Below are 20,345 nucleotides of genomic sequence, written 5' to 3'. Positions count from 1 at the left end.
TGTTCTTTATTTGTGAGAGGAGGTGATGGCTGGAGTGTGACTTTATTTCATTTGATATATATTTTTTGTTTTACATCCTTTCACAACTGGCCAACAGCCAAAATTGTACCACTCACTTTACTTTTCTTGTAAAAACAGTATACTTATTTATCTTGTTATAATCTTGTTATTATTTATTATGTGAAGTTTTTCGATGTATTAGGCCTAAGTGATGTGGGATCATGTTGTTACTACAGAAAACGGTTCCTGTTATATCAAGATAAATATTGTAATAGCAAGAAAAGTTTCCTGTTAACATGAAAATATCTTGTTTTAGCTTAAAAATATCTTGTTATAGCACAACAGTATCTTGTAATAATGTGAAAATCCTGTTATAACAAGAAACTTTTCATGTTATAAGACCACCTGATACTGAACTTTTTTTTTCCTGACCTGGAAATAATACGCATGTTATTACTACCGCAAATGCTGTTATACCAAGATAAATAAATAGGCTATATTGTAATAGCAACAAATAATGTGGAAAAACATTGTTTTAACAAGAAGGTTTGCATTCTCGTCTTTAAGTTTAAATGCCTTTATTTTATTGACCTGTACTAATTTCAGTAAACACAATTCAACGAATACTAGCAGCAAATAGAAATAATAGTACTAATAATAAAACATTATCGAGACAGTATAAAAGTAAATTAAAAGATAAATTAAAGAAAAATAAAACTGTAAAAATAAATGAATAATAAATAAAAGATAAATAAGACAAACTACGATTGATTAATCAAAATAGACAGCATCACATAAATGCAAATTTAGAAAAATGGGTTTTCAGAAGTCACTCAGGGAGGCTCAGGGAAAAACATTTGTTGCTTCAGAGAGGATAAAACAAACAAACAAACAAACAGACAAAATAACAAGCAAAAAAAAAAAAAATGAAATCACATCCCGACAACTCCTCCTCTGATAAATAGAGAACAGTCCCTTAGACCTGGTCACAAACTGTAGTCAGCACATTTCAGCAGCAGGGGGAGAGCGCATGCAGCAAATGATGTGGTCTGCTCCCGATGACAGCCGAGGGCCCGCACGGTGGATCAGTCTTTCCGGGGTTCAAACAGCTAGTCTGGTGTGTCTAAAGAGAGTCGGGAACCATCGATGACAAATTAGCAGTGTATCTATGCAACGTTTGCATTAAAAGCAGGCGCACTGCGTTACATAAAGACGTCCAGTGCGACGCGGCATCAAGGATTTCAATCAACTACAACAACGGCTAACAGTTCGCAGCTAAATAGTTAGCCACGACCGCAGACAGGTAATGTTAACCAAAGTTTTGAGCATCGCGTTTCTCTCATGGCGTTCAGTTGCATATCTGGCGAAATAATAAGATAACGTGAACCGTTTAAAGTGCTTTTATTGAAGTTTATCAAAGGTTTGTTAGCTACTGGTTAGCTAGGTTAACGTTAGCAAACAACACGTCAACGGTTCTGATACATCCACGTTACCTCACATTAGTGGGTAGCTTTAAGCTAACTGACTGAGAGGAAAAACTACAGAATTGTTTGTAGAAATATTGATCATGTAATATAACATTTCATTGTAAGTTTTGACGTTACTAGCATTTAAAGTATTAGTACTTTTGGACACCCTTTCTAATCACGTGACTGCACTGCAACAGGTAATTGCCCTAACCTTGCTAAACGTGAGAGCCAGCTCCGGTGACGTTTAAGAGAGAAAAGGGGCATACATTGTGACAGTAAATGTGATGTGTGACTGTCAGTCGTACACGTTTTATCATTCACCCCGTTTTCTTTGCAGCTAAATGTCACAAAAGTACCAAATCTAACTGAGTAGTTAAAATGTAGGTAATATTTTTCTGCAGGGAGCTGGAAACCTGGGCATGCACACCTTAGCATTACCTTGCCAGCGCATAACTTACATCTGTTTATTTGCATCCAAGGCAAGGATTGCTTTAGTGTTTCAAGTGACTGCTGAGACTTTTTGGCTTTATATATAAGTCATCTTATTAACGAAAGCTCATCAGATGTGGTCAACAGAACATGATACAGTTCACAAAGCTCTATATTTGTAGAGAACAGAGTCTTAACCAAGTGATAAATCAATCAGTGGTGTTAGCTGGAAATGTCTTTTCTCTTGACTTGATATATAGGACATGTCAAAATTAAATTTACCTATCTATTTTCTTGTATGGATGTTTTATGAGGCTGTGTCCGGCTGTGTTTTCCGTATGAATGCGTCTGTGGTATAGATAATAAACACAGTGTGTAAAGAAATCAGTAACTTGGGAACAATTAAGTAAATGTATCCTACATACTGTCACTCACAATAATGCATTGTGCAAAATGTGTTGTACAAGATGAGCACAGAGATCATTTCCAGCTACCACCTTAAAAAATAGTTTCCACATGGTATAGGAACATAAAACAATACTTCTATTCAGCAGTGCCAGAACAAATTTTCATCCAGCTGCTTAGAAAAGTCTTAAAGGATTTTAGAAATGCCCTATAAACAGCAGTATATGTTATTGAACCACTTTCTGGCTTCTTCCAAATACTGTCAGGATTCAGTGACCTGAATGTAATGATCATTTGTTCACACTCAGGCACAAACTGGTTTAGGTTGGCATTGCAATTCTTTATTGTAATGTATAAGTGCACTATGCAGTCCACTAGCTTGGTAGGACCATTTTATACCCTTCTATCTGTCTGTTTTCAGGTATGTCTGAAGTTAGTCTTGAGGCTGAAACGGGGAAGACCTCAGCCGAGGACTCTCAGATGGATTGTGAGGAGGCTGGCAAAGCGAAGGAGAGCTTGAGTGAGGAAGTAGAACAGGAGAGTGTAGACAACAGTAGTGGAGGAGATGACACAGCTGATGTGCTGTACGACATTGATATTGACAGCGCCGAAGAAAATGCAGAACATGTTGACAGAGATGTTCAGAAGGAGGATGAGGGCATTCAGAGAGAGAGTGCGGTGGCATGCAGTGACAGTGATGCCGCACGCGTGTCTGACAGTGTAGAAAACGGGAGATGTGAGACAAATCATCGTGTTGAAACAGCTGAAACGCCAGAGGAAAGTGGGGATTCTCACACTGAAACAAAGGTGATATTTAACTTCACTTTGGACAATCAGCCTCCTCTAGCACTTTCTTACTGTGCTCTTGTTCATGTTGCTGTTTCAATCTTTACTTGCTGTGATGGTGGTGGCCTCTCCTACATAATCAATGTATTATTCGATTGAATTTAGTTGTGACGCTTTATCTGATATAATCAGCAACATGAACTTGAGTTATAGCTGTCAAGACCTTGTGTTTGTTTCTCGCTGGTAGATGTGTTTCAGATTCTGCTTCGCTGGAGGTTTGTGGAAGATATAGTCGGGCGTAGCTGTTGCTCTGTGTTGATGGTGCAGTTGGTGGCTTTCTCTCTTTTACTTGTGCGTGTGTGTTTGGGTATGATCAAGACTTCATACATTTCTTCTGCTTTGTATTACTGCTGGCTTCTCTCAAAGTGATTGTTGAGACAGATTTATCTTTGCTGCTTATTATCATGCATATGTTTGTTATTATGAAGTGTCATTAAGTATCAGTGGTGAAAGAGGTATTCAGATCCTTTTCTGTGGTAAAGTACTAAAATGGTACTTGAGTGAAAGTAAGTATGATCAGGAATATGCACTTTAAGTATGAAAAGTAAAAGTATCCAATGCAGAAAAATTAATGCAATTAATAAACACACCCAAAAGACTCATTTTTAAAATTATTTAAGATAAAAGTATTAAAATAATTGAATAAATATATATTTTTAGAAACACCTAAAAAATAACCATCCAAGAACAGAGAAGAAACATCCAAAGAACTCAAAATTATAAACAAAATGGAAAATAACACTCAAAAAAGTCACACTTAAAAAAGAAAGAAATGTTAATGAAAATAGTTCGCAATTAATTTTCTGTTAATTGACTGATTGATTAATCAACTAATCGTTGCAGCTGTACTTGTACAAACTATTATGCAGTTTAATTTAAAACAAAACGTAATTTTATAAACTCTTGCGTTGTTTTATACAAAAATATGAATTTCTGCAGTAACTAAAGCTATTAGATAAATATTGTGTGGTAAAAAGTACAGTATTTCCCTCTGAAATGCAGTCGGGTAAAAGCATAAAGTGCCACGAAAATAAAGTCGTAGTACCTCAAATTCTTCCTTAAGTACAATGTTTGAGTAAATGCACTTAGTTACAATCCACCACTGGTAAGTATGCACTTCTCCATCTTTTTGCCTTCTTTTGTTCCACACTGACTCCGTGTGTGCAAGTGAACGTGTACCCGATGTGTTAATGATACCATTTCCTCACAGCGTTTCCCTGTTTGAAACTGGGCGCACATAGCGCTCTTGTACTCTGCATGCTGTCAGTCACATGGCTGGGTAAGTGAGGTGGATTTGGACTCCTGACTGCACATTCTCAGGCAGTCCCACATTTTCTTGTGTCGCTGGAATGTGTGACTCCTCGGGTTGTGCATCTGTGTCAGGCTCAGTGCCAGTGTGACACGTCAGAATCAAAAGTCCTCTTTCTTTTGTGAACCCTCTTTTTTTGTTAAACCTTAAATGCATTGCAGTTGTAAACCGGAATTTTCTGAACTTCCTTTAACATGCATTTTCCTTTGTATTTGCAGCTTAAACTAGACATTGTGCAACATGGTTGTGTCACGTTCTGCAGTTTGAGAGGCGAGCCATGATTCCTTCCTCTTCAGCTGACGCAGCTAATTGGACAATTAGTTTATTGTTGTTATCTCTTCCTCCCACGTCATGTTAGCCTCCAGTATCCAGGATACTGAACTGTAGGGAACAACACAAGATGACTCGCAATACCTTGCTTTTTCATACCGCGGGTTAATTTGCAGCCGCTTCGTCACTCTGAGTGCTCCAGTATACGCTGACACTATGAGTAAGCTTCCTTGCAGAGTGTTTGCAGATGTTGGGTTGGATCATTTTGGCTCTATGACTCCGGATCATCCCTAAAACCACGAATCAGTTCCATTAGATTTTGCCATAAAGAAGGAATCTTGAATAGAGATGTATGGGTGATTCTGCAACAACTGCAGCTAAATTAAAAGAAAAAAAACAGTGCTGGTTGGCAAATTTTGTTACAACTGGTCTGAATTTACATCCTTTTTTTTGAAATGCATGTAATCGGAGACGCACATCTGAAGAAAGCCTGTTCAAACTTGATGGCAGAGAGGATTATCAGGCAGGAGTCTGTCTTATCTGCAGTAAGTTGCTAGACAAGCCTACCAGTGCATGTCTGTGCCGATCTGCCTGCATGCAGGCGTCATATGGCCTTTAAGTATTTATGTGTCTGTCACATGACACAGCACTCAAAGTTAAGTCTTTTCACACATGCCAACATTAAATCTTTACCTAGATCAATTTGATGTCATTTTCCAAGTGGACATAGCTGTAATTTTTAGTTCCTGCTTTAAAAAAAGACAAGATTTGACTTCCAGAGGGCCAAAAACCGTATAACACACCAATCTCTTTACATAAAGCCTTCTTCTCCCGACCAGGCGTAACCCTTTATAAACACATGTGCAGTATCAGATGACACTATATCCTAATGTTGTAATACATGACCCATCTTTTTAATGACTTAATTAAGACCTAAGTTAAACTATTTTTAAGAAGCTGTCAAACTACTATATACTTTATTGTTTAATTAAATTGTGCTTTTTATCTTAAAAATATATATTATAATAAAAGGGCTGTCTCAGAGGTCACTAAATCTCCTCACAGGCTTATCACTGCCTGACATTTTATGGTCATATACTACTTCATTTTAGAGAGAGCAAACCTCTTTAAACTTTAAACTTTAAAATGTTCTTCTAAACCAGGCATTGACATCAAATGTGTTATTGACATAAACCTACGATTAAACCCACATTTTTGCTCACACAGTGGAACCAGTTGGTCAGTTTAGACGAGACCTAGATCTGGTTACCTGCTGATCTGGTAGCTATTTGCATTATTTAGATTCTGGTTAAGGTCGGCCTGTATTTAAAGGACCTTGTTTAAAGCTGTAACTTCAGATTTGTTATTGATTTTGGAACATTTATTATTACAAGTTCCTTGTCTCTCACAACTTTCCATTTACAATTCACATCGTTATATATATAAAAAAATATATAACAGTAAAGAGATATAAGGCAGGTTATAAATTCATCATCCCCTCCAAATTATCCATTTAAATGCTAATAACATGATTGGCTTTTCTACATTTCCAATTTATTGTAATAAATGTATGGGCTTTTAGCTTAAGAGCATATATCATTTGTTTTTCTCTAACCACCTGAAAGATACATTACCTTAAATCGACTGATCCGGTTCAAATGTATGGGTAGGGAGCGATATGTTTGTATGTTTATATTGTATCAATACACAGATGTCAAGTATGGACTTGGTTTATTATTAATGAATTTACATTTATTTATAATTAATATTACAAGTACAAGGTAATCTTTTGGTGCCCTAATAATTTAAAAAAGATAAATAGTTACGATTTTGCTGCAATAATGACCAAAGTTAGGTGAATAGACTAAACTTGTGTCTGACTGAATCTTGTTAGATTAAGCAAATGTTAATACACTTTGGCTTTGGGGACATTATTTTTTTTTTAGTCGAAAAAACATAATCTCAATATTTTTTTCCACTATACTCAGCATATTACAACAGATTTAAAATTTGCAATTGTATTGTGACTTCAGTGACAATACGTAATAATATCACATTGTGGAGCCTCTGGTGATTCCCACCCCTATTTAAATGGTCTGTTCAGGATTTCATTCATTTCCTTCTTTACTCTCTCAGTAAACTTGTAATTCAGGTCATTCCCGGAAAATGTGGTAAAGTCTTTTATTAAGCTATCTCCAACAGAGAGTATTACATTTACTGTCATGATTAGATAATAGTATTGGTGTTTTGAAACATCTCATTCTCAAAGATTTGTTAATTTATAACACATTTGTTTCGCGTTACCTGCTTTACCAGGAAGTGCCACTAATCCACATTAACCAGCTTTACCCTGTCAGACCTCACAGAGCTCGCATGGAAGGCTTTATAGTGGTTAGGTCAGTGTCCTCGTTCCTAAGTCCACAGTGATTAGCCGCAAATTGTCCTAAAACTAACACAGCTGTATCTTCAGCCTGCAACGACACACAGCCAGTTTATTATAAGCCAAACAAAACTGATGCTGCCAGAAACTGTTGTCTCCACCCTGTGGCTTACTACAAGCCAACATGTAAATGTGTAGCTAAGCAAACCAATGTGTCATTTCGATCCACAGGCAGAAGAGGCACCATAACTTATGTTTTCATAATGTTTATAACAGGTCTTTCCTCATGGTGGTTAACTATATTCAAAGTCAAGGAGAGTTTTGTTCCATGCGTGTTCCTGAATTGCAGGATTTTCCCAGTTAGACCACAAAATGACCTGTTTTAAAGCATGATACACACAGTTTATATGTGGGCTGACATAAGTGATGTCACTGTAAAACACAAGGCCTTGTATTTGCTAGGAAACTCTGAAATGAACGTGGCAACGAGAAACCAGATATTGTTGATTCAGTGCATTGCTATAGCAGCAACTGTTAGAGATAACTTGTCGATTTCCTTGTTTGCATACAGCTTCATGGGTGGAGCCATGATGCACTAAACCTTTATGACGCATCATTTAAGATGCTGTGTGTACATTACTCCAACCACGAATAATGTGATGCTCCTGGTAACATGTTATATCCTGCCATGTTCAGTAACTACAGAGAAACTGCATTGTAAAATAGGGGAGTGTTGAATATGTATGTAAGTTGTTGCACAAGAGCTTCAGCTATCCTGGCAAAGGCTGCAGCACTGCGACCGCACTGACTTATAGCTCACTGAGTTCTCCATGCTGTCCTAGAGAGATGATGACAGAAATTGTAGAAAGAGGGTGGATTTAGCAGAATACAGGTATATTGATTGCAAAAATGTTCAAGGGTTGGACCTTTAGGTGAAGTCAGAATGTTTTCTTTAATCTATACGCTGTATGCTACCATATGGTTAAGATACTCAGTTATCAGTAGTTTCCATTTGTTCATTTTAAACATTCAGATTTATCACCAATATATATGTTCATCCTGGTGTCTCACTCTCATTGTCCACAGAGTCCACCATGATTGTGCCCACAAGATGGCAGCCCACAGCTAATGTGTCTCACTCGTGGCTCCTGTGTCCTCTTTTCTTAATGGATGTGTCTTTCTTTGAAGTTTTTGGGGAACGCTTTGAAGACTAACCTGCTTCATTTCACCCTCCTCATTACAGGAAAGCACAATGACAGAGGAGTCTCATAGAAGCTCAGCCGCTGAGATCCCAGTCACCAGCAATGGAGACCTGGATCAGAGCCCTGAGACGGTTTTTCAGAGGGTAAGGGCTTATTCTGAGACTTTTGACAACAGCATCTCTCAAAACTATACAGTTATCTCATAGGGCTCGGTGAAATGGAGGAAAACAGACGTCAGTGTTTTTAACCAAATACCCTGATATTGTGATAATGTTGTAGGGGTGACTATTGGTGCTTCCAAAAAATATTTACACAACAAGATTTTTGATAAATGATCATCAGTAATGTGGATATAATGACTAAGTGGGTAAAGGCAAATAATAGAGCAGAACACTCTTAACCTTTAAAACCAGAAGAAGGCAACAGTTATGATGCTACAATATCAAAAATCATAGACGATATGTAATCTTATATTGCGATATTGATATAAAAGACATATATTGTCCAATCTATATATCAGACTGTGAGTCCATGGGCTTTCCAAACAAAACCTTGACTAGGTCTTTAAAGTCCTTCAGTTAAAAGATTGGGTTTTAAACAACAGTACTCTGTCTATCTTACATTGCTGCATCAAGTATAATGTTTCATTAAATTGTTTCAACATAAAATATTAAAAAATGTACTGCAAAAAATTAAAAGTGCAAGCGAATATGAGAAAGTATTATTTGCAAAATACTAGGGATGCAACTAGCAATAGTCTTATGTTCAAATAGCTATTATTATTTCATTTCATTATTATTTGTCTATGAAACATATCAGAAAACAGTGAATGAAATTGCTTCTTTTATTTCTACCAACAGTCCAAAACTCAAAGATATTCATCTTAATATCATAAATGTCAAAAAAGAAGAAGCTGAAACCAGCTAATGCATATTTTTCTTGGAAATGAACTGAAACAATTAACTGATCGTCAAAACAGTTGCAGATTAACTTTGTTCACCAATTTGTAAAGGAAAATTCAACTTTGCAGCTCTACAAAACAGGTTTAATTCTGTGTAGCAGAGACATACTGAGACAGTCAAGGTGAGATCCTCCCGCAGTAAAGTCATTTCGATGGAGTCCTCAGGGTGCCCTCTCTTTCTCATTCATCTGACTGAGCTGGCAGAGCTTCCAGATGGCTCGCTCTTAACCTCTAATAGCTCACAGTCGCACTGACAGTCTGGCAGGGACGATGCCACAGCCAGCAGCATGCAAAGCGCCTAAAAATGTTGAAGGTGTACAATGCCGAATTGTCACTAACTGTTAACACGCTCGCCAAAGAAAGTAAAAGCTAACTGCAGATTCACTCGTTTGGTGTTTTGCGTCATTATATTTGTATTCTTTCGATGCTTTATATCTAGGATGCCTGCTGTGTATGGTTCCGTCCTCACCTGAGCGCTGTTTTGTTTTGTTTTTTTACATTTTATAGACTGAAATATTAATCTAGGAAACAGTCTGCAGATGAGTTGATAACGAAGATAATTGTTTACCTATAAATATAATCTCTGTTGGATTTTTTTCACAGGAATCTTATCCCATTGGCCCCGGGGCCCTAAACCTTTCAGACTCCTGTGTCACGGCCAGTAACTTTGGTTCAACAACAGAGGGCATCATTGAATCAGGACCGTACAAAGGTAAAACATTTCACTCTCCTTTTTTATTGTTACTCTTCTTGTGTCTATGTACTAAACGCTTGCTCATTAAAAAGTTATCGAGCCTTGTTACATTATTTTATTGCTTTGCAGCAACCAAAAACAGTCTTTCTCTCCATGTATTCACAGCACTGCGTGTTGGGGTTTTAACCTCTGTGAGATTTGAAAGGCAAACATTTGAATTTGTAAAGGTGGACATCCAATTGAATTGAATGAGTTTCCTCTGATCTCCACATTGTAACCCTCCTCCTTTTCATCATCGTGCCCTACTTATTAAAAATGCAAATAGAAACTCCCTGTAGAGTGGTGAGCTGTTGTAGCCCGTGTACCAAGTTGTTGCCATGGCTATTTTCCATGTTATTTACATTGGTTGAGATAGGATTTTGTTCTTTAACATATTTGTCCCGCGGCACAGAGAGATAAGAAAAACACGCACAGGAAATCATCAGTTAGATAACCCCCCTTTAAACATGTATAGGCTGGATGGTGACATACTAATGAATCATAACTCTGAATATCTCTCAGGGTCAGCAAGCCTGCCCACATCACCCGTGGCACCTGTAGCTCCCAGCTCGGCTGTTGCTAGCCGCCTGGCGCGCTCTTCCAGCGATAGTCAGGCTGAGACAGGTACCAGCAGCGATGGAGTATTAATCAAATGATACTGAGTCGTCACCATTTGCACACTGAATTAACCCTGTTGTGCCTTTCTTGGTTTTCATCGGTTTCTTACCTGCTCCTTGTTCCCACAGGCTGCGCTGCACTCAGAATCAAACCTTTCTTCTTCTCCTGTTTATTGGCTCTTTGCCTTTGCATAAGTCTGGGCTAATTGAAGTAGTTTTCTGCTTTGCAGTGGCTAATGATCCATTCACACACCCCTAGAGTCATTTTACAACAATTTAGATCTGATGCAACCTCTTGATGCCTAAAGCATTTGCTTGGCTTGAAAAGAAAACTGCTTTCATGTTTAATCTCAGTGGGTTTTCCTGCTTGTAACCTTTGTCCTGGCAAAAGTTTGCACCTGTAGTCTCCCGTAGTTTCTGTCTGTGGAGTCCCGAAAGTGACAGAAAGTAGTAAATGGCTGTCAGACAAGTCAGAAATGTAACAGAATACATTAATATATCATTTTTGAGGTAAAGGTTTAGTGTGTAGGATTTAGTGGCATCTCAGTGAGATTTCAGAGCTGAAACTTGTGCCAAGTGTGCAGAAAAACTAAAAACGTGAATGGCCCCACGTAGAGCTAGTGTTTGGTTTGTCCACTCAAGGCTGTTGTGGAAACTGTGAGGAGGACTCTGTGGAAGAGGACTCACTCTGATTGTACTTATAGACAACTCATTTCAAGGTACAGAAAACACAATGATTCTTATTTTCAGTTTACTATAAACTGATGACAACAAAGTCATTTTATATACCATTTCTGTTAGTAGATCCCCCTAAATCCAACACACTGGACCTTTAATTAATTAAATGGAGTTTAAAATAATGTGCATAACCTGTACTTAATTGGTTGAAATAAAAATGCATATATGTATTTCCTTTAGCAATAATCAGTGATAAAAAAACAAAATAAAACATATTGAAAATACATATAGTTTTTATTTTCTACAAAGTCCCTAGAGAATGGTGATATTTATAATATATATGTTATTATCTAAAGAAATATCACCTTACGGGACTTTAGGGGCTCAGTAGTAAACGCACTGACCACCAGCTGATGAGCTAATCTTAGCTAAGTGAAGCTAACGCTCTCCATAAAACTAAATCAAATCAAATCAAACTTTATTTATAAAGCACTTTTCATACAAAAAAGTAACACAAAGTGCTTTACAGATTACTACAGCAGTCTGTGCACACAATTTGAATCATCTATATGCTGCACATTTTTAGCATCACTGTGTAAACTCTTTGGTTGTGTAAATCGTTTTAACTGCTGAGAAAATATTTCTTTTTAACTCATTTTAATTTTTTATTGATGTATTCAGCTTTTCTTTTAACTTGTCTGATAACCTTTTTTATTTTGTGAGTTTCGGGGCTCAATATCTTTCAGCATCTCCCCTCTATGCAAAATAAAACACTTTTCATCACTTTTACTGTGACTGTTAGCATTATGAAATGGTAAGTCATGGCTAATCACATTTTAATTTTCAATGTGATTTGAATATTTCTAGATGTCATCAGTGTCCTCTAATGCCTTAAATTTAGTATTTGTTTTTTTTTTGTTTAAGTTTCAGTGTTAACATGACAATCTCATTACACTTTCCGATGATTATAACTGCCTTCATTTTCACCACAGCTCTCTCCCCTGCAAACCCAATAACTTAATCAGCCACTAAGTGAATGACTTTTAATTGTCCAGGCGGGATGAATGCGCAGCCAAAGAGTGGAGCGGTGGTCCTTTCAGATGACTTAAAGAGCCCAGCGATGGAAAAATTGGACCTAGTGAGAAAGTGGAGCATCAACACATACAAAGTAATCCTCTCTGTCCTTGATTTTTTTATACATCCCTCCTCTATTGTGCTTCTTCTCTCAGCCTTAGTCTCAGTCTTTATCCTCTCTCCGTTTATTAGGATGTTGGCTGAAAAACGATACCCAAAACTGACAAATCCAAATGATTGATATCGTCTGTTGTTCTCCTTAATATTTTAAAATGCTGCTGTCCTCTGCAGTGTACCAGGCAGATCCTGTCAGAGAAGCTGGGACGGGGATCAAGGACTGTGGACCTGGAGCTGGAAGCTCAAATCGAAGTCCTCCGCGACAACAAGAGAAAGTACCAGAATGTCATCAAGCTGGCTCAGACGCTGGCCAGTCAGCTGTCCCAGATAATGCAGACGCAGAGGCAGCTGGGCGACGCCTTCGCCGACCTCAGTCTCAAGTCGCCAGAACTGCATGTGAGTCCAGATGCTTAAAAATCAATCAGATCGTGTAGGATAAACAGGATAATTAGTGCCGTGGCAAAGACTCACAAACTTATGCAGGATACAGTATTCGGGATGCACAGATTTATTTTTTTAACATTGTCATGATGTGTTCAAATGTAATCTTGTAAAACTTAGACTTTGGTGAGAAACTTCAAAGAATTAACAGCAATATAAAATAGATATTTGAGAGGGAATCATGATATGTTATACCTAGTAAAAAGGATTTTGACACAGTTAAAATAAGTTTTTCATGTGAGAAAAGGCTATTTTAAAGGTTGTTTCATATATTTGTATGGCTGAATTTGTGCTCATTCAATGGTAGTGTAATGAAGGGCTGAAGGAGTTTAAAATAGTTCTGTTTCTTTTCCATAATGAAGATTTCTTCTTTCCCTGGTACAAAAAGGTGAAAAAAACACAACAAAATAAATCACAAGAAACATTGATGTCAGCTATCAGGAAAATTGTCATTCTACCGGTGCATTAATCGGTGCATCACATATGTATTTGAATTCACGTTTGGGTCATCTACTGGGCAAAGGTGTTTTCAGAGATTGTTATCCCTCAGCTTATTTTTATTTTCATTTTATTGAAGCATCACAAGTTATTGGCTTGGATTGCAGTAAAGTGTCATGCATAATTAATGTTAGGGTTTTTCTCTACTTCCTCCGAGTCCTCCAATTGTGTTGCAGGATTTATCTTAATTGCCTCATGTATCAAACACAGTGCAGCCTCTCTTATATTTGAGTAAGTGCATTCCTAACAGTGCAGTGATTACTGTAAATCATAGAAATTTGTTCTTATAGTTTTAATAATCACTATTACTTCTGTGTATATATATCTATTTGGAATATGTATTTTCTCATGTTGCCAACCACAGTTAGTTCAGTCACGGTGGATCACGGTGCCAAATTAGCTAAATTCAGCGAGGATAAAATTTGATTAAATTGATTACATTTTTTTTTACTCTTTTCTTTAGGAGGAGTTTGGTTACAACGCTGACACCCAAAAGCTTTTGTCCAAAAATGGAGAGACGCTGCTGGGTGCCATCAACTTTTTCATCTCCAGTGTGAACACACTTGTGGATAAAACAATTGAAGACACCATGATTAATATCAAACAGTATGAAATTGCAAGGTAAGTAAGACATGGCCATGTGTGTCTCCAAACCACAATGACTATCTAACTGTTTGGAGAAAATGTTTCAGTCCTGGCTGGATCTCTTTGAGATCAATAACTTTTTACCTTTGTCAGTTCAAAAAACCTGCACAGAAACTTCACTGTCCTTGCCTTAAAAAATTTAAGAATTCAGTCGCTACCAAAAGTCTTATTTGTGATGAATTAAATGTGGATTTTGTTTTCTTCTGCAAGAGGAAACCTTAACATTTGAAGTAACCAGAACGGCTTTAGTAGCAGCATTTACGGCAAAAACCCACTTTCTGTTTCTTTCTGTTTCGTCACCATTAAAGCGCCCACTTTCTGTTAACACATTAACACGCGCAGTCACATTCTGGCAATTACATGAAAAATGCAACCTTTCCAAAAATTTTGCAAGTATACACACTGTATGTATGAATGCATATGAAAGGAGTTTTGTGTAGTTTTCTTATAAACAAACAGCTAGCTACTCAATGAAAGGCATTTGAGTGTAACCTTGAGGTCTCATAAACACACTGAAAGCATTTTCTCCGTTTGTGAAATATTTTCAAATCGGTCTATTTCTTTTCTGCCTACGTTGGCTCTTTGCTTCATTTCTTGAAGCACAACTGCCATTTTCAAATCAGTGGAATAGTGTGAAACCATTGGCTGGACTGTTTATCGCATAATCTGCTTGCATGTGCATTCTCGTGTCTCTAAGCAAACAAAGTGAATATTAAAAACACTCAGTAGCTCTTCTAGAGGTCAGAAACTCTACAGTGCACCTTAAAAACATCAAATTAGACATGGTGTGCAGGCCAGAGGTTACACCAGACTTTCTTTTCGTCTCTCCATTTGACGGACAGGCTTGTAAAAATTGTCATAATATATTAGTATTACACATCATTTTAATTTTCATATTCAATAGCATCTAGTTTTAATACATTATATATAGTACAAGCTTATAGATTATGTATTTATAAGCCCAGGCGAGTGCTATTTAAGTTCCATAGAGCATCTGTGAATTAACTGTGGCTTGTTTTGAAGGTTATGTAACCACTGTTTCTATGGTGACAAGTTTACTTACATTAGTCATCTATAACTATAAGATAAAAGGATGTTTTGCTGCCTCTTGCAGCAGCTATTGACTGAGAAAAAATTGAACTCGGTGTGCCACTCAAGGCTACTATCAGCACCCATCGGCAATTTTTAAGTTGGAATGTATTCTCCCATGATGCTCACTGCCTACGTTGATTTCATGAATCACTCTTAATGTCAAGATGACAACTTTACCCATTTTATTTGTTTTTTATTTATTCTCTTGCAAGACTTGTGCTTTAGTGATAATTGGATCTTCAAGCTTCTTAAAAAACAAGTATGAATTTCTACCAGATTATTCAAAGTAAGAATATTTTATCTTCACAAAAAAAAGTGCTGGAGCGCTCCGACAGCACTATGCCACGGTCGGCATGGAGTAAAAAGATGAACCGAGACAGCGACCATGCAAGAGAAAATTTGCTGCTGATACTCTGTGACACTTTGCAAGGGATTGCAGCGATTTGGCCCATCAATACGATGGCTGTAGACAGCTAGACAGCGAGGTCATGCATGTGAGATCAAAGACAAGACTAGACAAAAAATATGGAAACTCTACCAACTGGATAGGTGTGAATTACTTACGTTAGAGGAGGCAAGGGAAGGCAGACTTATTTGTATAACACATTTCATAAAACAGGGCAATTCAAAGTGCTTTACAGTGTAATACAATAAATGTATTTGATAAAAATAAATAAAGGAGTAAAGAGAAAAGATAAATAAGATTATATGAATTACTAAATGATATGTAATTTTAAAAAATCCACATCAAAAATAGGAAAAGTGCAGACAAGAGGTGCTGAGATTAAAAGATTAAGTTTAATTGTTTAAAAAAATCAAGTTTAAATATAGTAGGCAGTGTGAAAAAGGAACGTTTTTAGCTTTGACTTGAAAGTGGTCAGAGTCGGGGCTCGTCTAACATCATCTGGGAGGTTGTTACAGGTTTGTGCTGCATGATAAAACGCTGCTTCCCCATGTTTTCTTTTAACTCTTGGGACGGTCGGAAGGTCAGCCCCACACTGACAGTAGATTGCTGTTAGTGTATTAATCTGTCAAAGTGACAAATGTCTTTCAGATTTTTCTATCGCTGTTAAAAAAATTACTTTGCGACTGAGACAAGTCAGTTAATGCAACCAGGAAAGACTTTTGTCTCATGTTGCTTTCTAACAGTCTTGTTCCCATAGTGATTTGTTTTGTTTTTTTGCATATATTTTATACATATACATTATATATTTTTAACGCTGTTTAAATAATACCATACTTCCAGGGTTGAGTACGACGCATACCGTACGGATTTGGAGGAGTTGAATCTGGGGCCACGTGATGCCACAACCATGCCGAAGATAGAGCAGTCCCAGCAGCAGTTCCAGATCCACCGTGAGAAGTACGAGAGGATGCGAAACGACGTCTCCGTCAAGCTGAAGTTCCTGGAAGAGAACAAGGTCGGTTAGAGACGAGTTCTCCTTGACAAACCTGCATCAACATATTGACTTTCACCTCAGCATTGCTCACCATCTCTTTATTTCCTCAGGTGAAGGTATTGCACAACCAGCTCATCCTGTTCCACAATGCCATCGCTGCGTACTACGCTGGAAACCAACAGCAGCTGGAACAGACACTCAAGCAGTTCCACATCAAGTTGAAAATGCCAGGTGGGGACAGTCCATCCTGGCTGGAAGAGCACTAATCACTCCGTTTGAAGCCACAGTGGCTCAGTTTGACAGGAAATGTCAAATTCTACAGAAACTACAGGAATCTCCCTTCCTCCCTTCAACTCTACTGTCACTGCCTTTCAAACTTTCACAACTGTAAATCTTTTAACTCAAAACACAAAATGAAAAAAAAAACTTCTACAATCCTTTTTACTGTTGTTAAATCATCCTTTTCATCTTGCAGTTATTTGAAATCATAGGAAATGCACTTTTAACCTGTTTGACAAATCTGTCGAGCAGGAGTGGCTGCAGTAAACACGTTCAAAGACTCTAAATGGCCTTTTGTATTCAGCACATGAATGTTGCATCCCAGCTCAGCTCGGTGGACTGAGCTCTTTTAGGGCAGCCCCGGGATCAAAACGACTGCTGTTTTACTCATGATTAACTTTGCTCTGCTCAGCTGACTGGGATGGGGATGAATGCTTTATGAAAGTCAAATCAGGAAGCTTCAGAAGACTCTGAACATGAATTCTCTCTTGATTCGATTTTTTCATACCTGTTGTGACAGACGGGGAGAAAGGCATTCAGATTTATGAATCATGCATATGCAAAGTGGTCGCTTTTACTAGCAAACTCTGATTAAAGTAGTAGTTTGACATGTAGGGAATAAGGGAAATTGAGAATATCTAGATTTGCTTTCTTGCTGAGAGTTTGTATAATTGACCGTTTCATTGCTATTCTGTTGCCAGGGCAACAGATTGGGTCCATGTTTACTTCTTGTCACCATTAACAAACATTCCAACTGGAAATACACTTGGACTCATTTAGAAGTTTTATGTTGTCCAAATCGGGTGCATTATTATGGATCCCGCTGCTTTTCTTGGCAAGCCCCGCCCTTATGTGCTGTGATTGGCTGGTACTGGTCCTAACATGACTTATTGCCCTAATTCTAACCACCTCCAACCTTAATGCATTAACTGGCTGAGTCACGCATTCACAGCACAGCAGAGCAGGACTTGACTGCTTTCAAATGCTCCTTAGATGGTCCCAATTGCCCAAGTTGGGAAATCCTTCTTCCGACTTCGGTATGTTCTTAAGCGTTAAACCCGTATCGTGGAAAAACCTGGATACTATGAAGAAGATTTGTAATATTTAATTGCTCACAATGTTAAACGTCCCAGTGAAGATTCATGATGTCATTCAGGTTTGGTGAACCAGTGTGAAGCTGTATGTTACCAAGTGATTTAGTTCCAGTTAGTACCTTTACCTGATAATGCTGATAAATAACTAATCTAATCTAACTCTATGTGGACAGCAACTAACATTAACAGCCCAATACCTAATATTACAAAAAATTGACATTGCAATTTATGAATAAAATGTTGATTTCCATCAATTGAACATTTACTTCAATCCGCCATGTTTCTACATATATGACATCAAGCTGGCAACCTGTCAACTGAAATTTTTGATGACTTTCTCGGTTGTTCTCAATTGAGGGGGTGTTTACATTAATTTGGCAACTGAATTTTATTTTATTTTACATCTAGCCTTGCTCTGTCCAAACATTCTGCACAAGCACCTCTAATCCTCACTAATAAAAAACCAAAGTGTAAAAAAAAAATCACGTGGTTTTATGGGAGGTTACATGCCTCAGGACAGAGACAGGTTAGCTGTTTCTCCTGATTCCAGTCTTACTAATACTAAGCGGCTGCAGGCTGTAGCTTCATATTTAGGATACAGACATGATAATGGTATTGATCTTCCCATTTAACTCTCGGCAAGAAAACAAATGAGATTCTTTCCCAAAATGTCAAACTATTCATTTAAATTCATGTTTAAAACTCATATTGATGACTTTTCACAACAAGTTCGACATTTTGTGATGCAACTTTTAATCACTATTGCCCTCTCTTTTTTTTTTTGTTTCTTTCTTTTTTTTTTCTTTTTTTTTTTAGCATTTCCCTATTTTTTCTAAATTCATGGCATATGACTGAATAGGTCAAAATGTCTCTTTATATTCCAGAGAAAATGAAGGACCAGCCTTATGTGACTAAATGTGCCTTGAATGTTTGAATTTCTTCTTCTCTTCTTCTCCGTGCTTTGATATCTGGTCTTGTTGTTGAAAACAGGCGTGCTCACTCCCAGTTGTTTCGGGACCAACTCTTGGAAGAGAATGGACCAAACACAGATGCACACACTCTTAGAAGACAGTACAGTTAGAGTCTGTACAACTGTACACATTAAAACACTCCGCATACATGATAGCTTAAAAAAATGCTCCAGTAACATTCAAAAAGTCTAAATATATTTTAAGACTTGCTCTTCTCAAAGATATTTATCTGTATTGCACATGCACATTTATGCATTTGAGACTAATTACAACAAACTTGTAAGAACTGTATGATATGTAAACCAAAATACCATTAACTTGAGAAACTTTTTGTAAATTTGAAAGACCAGCATCCTTTGTCTGAGCTGCTAACAGTTTATTTCATTGGGTTATATCAAAGTATATTTTTCAAAGAGGACATACTGTACGCTGGTATAAGTAACCAACTGTCATGTCCTCACTTTGTGGATTTGTACTTTTCCTATGGCTCACCATAGCAGTTTGAGAGTGTGAATCTTGTACAACAATCTATTGTTTCCTGGAAATAGATGGATATATATTTGTAATTTTCTCTATTTTACCTTGTAGTTTATGATCAATGCTGCCATTTGGCTTTGTTTTTTTTTCCCCCCCTGAAGATCTACAGAATGATGTGCTAGTACTAGTATGTGCTAGTGGATCTCTACCTTTGTAATAATGAAACATTAACAAATGTTGAGTTAAGAAAAGGATTCTGAATGTTGTGTAACCTCTTTGGGAGAATAAACGTTTCTTTTCTTTATCATCCAGAGGTGTTTGTTGCAGTTTGTATGAAAGGTCACCACCAGGGGCCAACAGAAAAATCTGAAGCAAAGGAGACTGACAGTACATTTGGTCATAAGTGTCATTTTCACTGCACAATGAAAAGAAATAAGGATAGAGGTAAGAAAACTAGTATGGCTGGAGAGAAGAAGTTTTAAGGTGGGAAAAGTCAGAAATGTTTGCATAATTGTCCAAACGTCTTGCAAAGTCTAAAATGTATTATGTATTCAAGCTGAAACAAGTTTTTTTATGCTGAAAAGTTGACGAAGTTTAGGATGATTGTCAGATCTGAAAATAAAACAAAGTAAAAAAATAAAAAGTATGTTTTCATCTGAGCTGTAAGGGTTCAGTCCTTAAGTTAAACTAACAAAAGGCTACAGCATAAAAAAGATGCAGACATCACTGAGGGGGCAAGAAAAGCTCATGACATGCCCTCTTTGAATGTACAATCATTCCAGGTAAATCTTTTCTGCTTTCATCCTGTTTATCTTGTTTCTTCTCAGAAAGACGGCAGTGGTTTATACTCTGTTGACATATGGATGTGATTTGACTTGTGTTTACTTAAGTCCAGGTGCTTTTATGTTCCTCTTTAGGTTTTCATAATCACACCGACCACACCCATGGGTATACTGTA

The 20,345-nt window shown here is 37.3% G+C and overlaps 1 protein-coding gene across 4 annotated transcripts; it reads left to right on the top strand.

Moving 5' to 3' along the window:
• The first annotated feature begins 1,025 nt into the window (after nucleotides 1-1,025).
• On the top strand, nucleotides 1,026-19,694 carry arfip1 (ARF interacting protein 1). Of its 4 annotated transcripts, XM_042484545.2 has the most exons (10): nucleotides 1,026-1,303; nucleotides 2,725-3,110; nucleotides 8,352-8,453; nucleotides 9,875-9,983; nucleotides 10,527-10,628; nucleotides 12,355-12,467; nucleotides 12,665-12,886; nucleotides 13,893-14,050; nucleotides 16,413-16,587; nucleotides 16,677-19,694. In XM_042484545.2, exons 2-10 carry the CDS (start codon nucleotides 2,727-2,729, stop codon nucleotides 16,830-16,832), a joined length of 1,521 nt encoding a protein of 506 aa, XP_042340479.1. In that variant the 5' UTR covers nucleotides 1,026-1,303; nucleotides 2,725-2,726; the 3' UTR covers nucleotides 16,833-19,694. The 4 variants fall into 4 exon arrangements, with proteins under 4 accessions (XP_042340479.1, XP_042340480.1, XP_042340482.1 ...); XM_042484546.2 differs by lacking the exon at nucleotides 10,527-10,628; XM_042484548.2 differs by lacking the exon at nucleotides 2,725-3,110 and having other exon boundaries at nucleotides 1,027-1,303.
• The last annotated feature ends 651 nt before the right edge of the window (nucleotides 19,695-20,345 follow it).

Source organism: Plectropomus leopardus, chromosome 3 (assembly GCF_026936395.1).
Source record: "Plectropomus leopardus strain MGB_pleo_1.0 chromosome 3, ASM2693639v1, whole genome shotgun sequence".
Taxonomy (NCBI): domain Eukaryota; kingdom Metazoa; phylum Chordata; class Actinopteri; order Perciformes; family Serranidae; genus Plectropomus; species Plectropomus leopardus.
Note: the sequence above shows the minus strand (reverse complement) of the source record. Positions and strands in the feature narration are given on the sequence as shown.

Bases quoted from the DNA above. Each gene is read 5' to 3' on its own strand.
- arfip1 (XM_042484545.2), top strand. From the start codon at position 2,727: ATGTCTGAAGTTAGTCTTGAGGCTGAAACGGGGAAGACCTCAGCCGAG. The intron at 3,111-8,351 runs GTGATATTTAAC...TCCTCATTACAG, and splicing joins ATTCTCACACTGAAACAAAG to GAAAGCACAATGACAGAGGA. The intron at 12,468-12,664 runs GTAATCCTCTCT...TGTCCTCTGCAG, and splicing joins GGAGCATCAACACATACAAA to TGTACCAGGCAGATCCTGTC.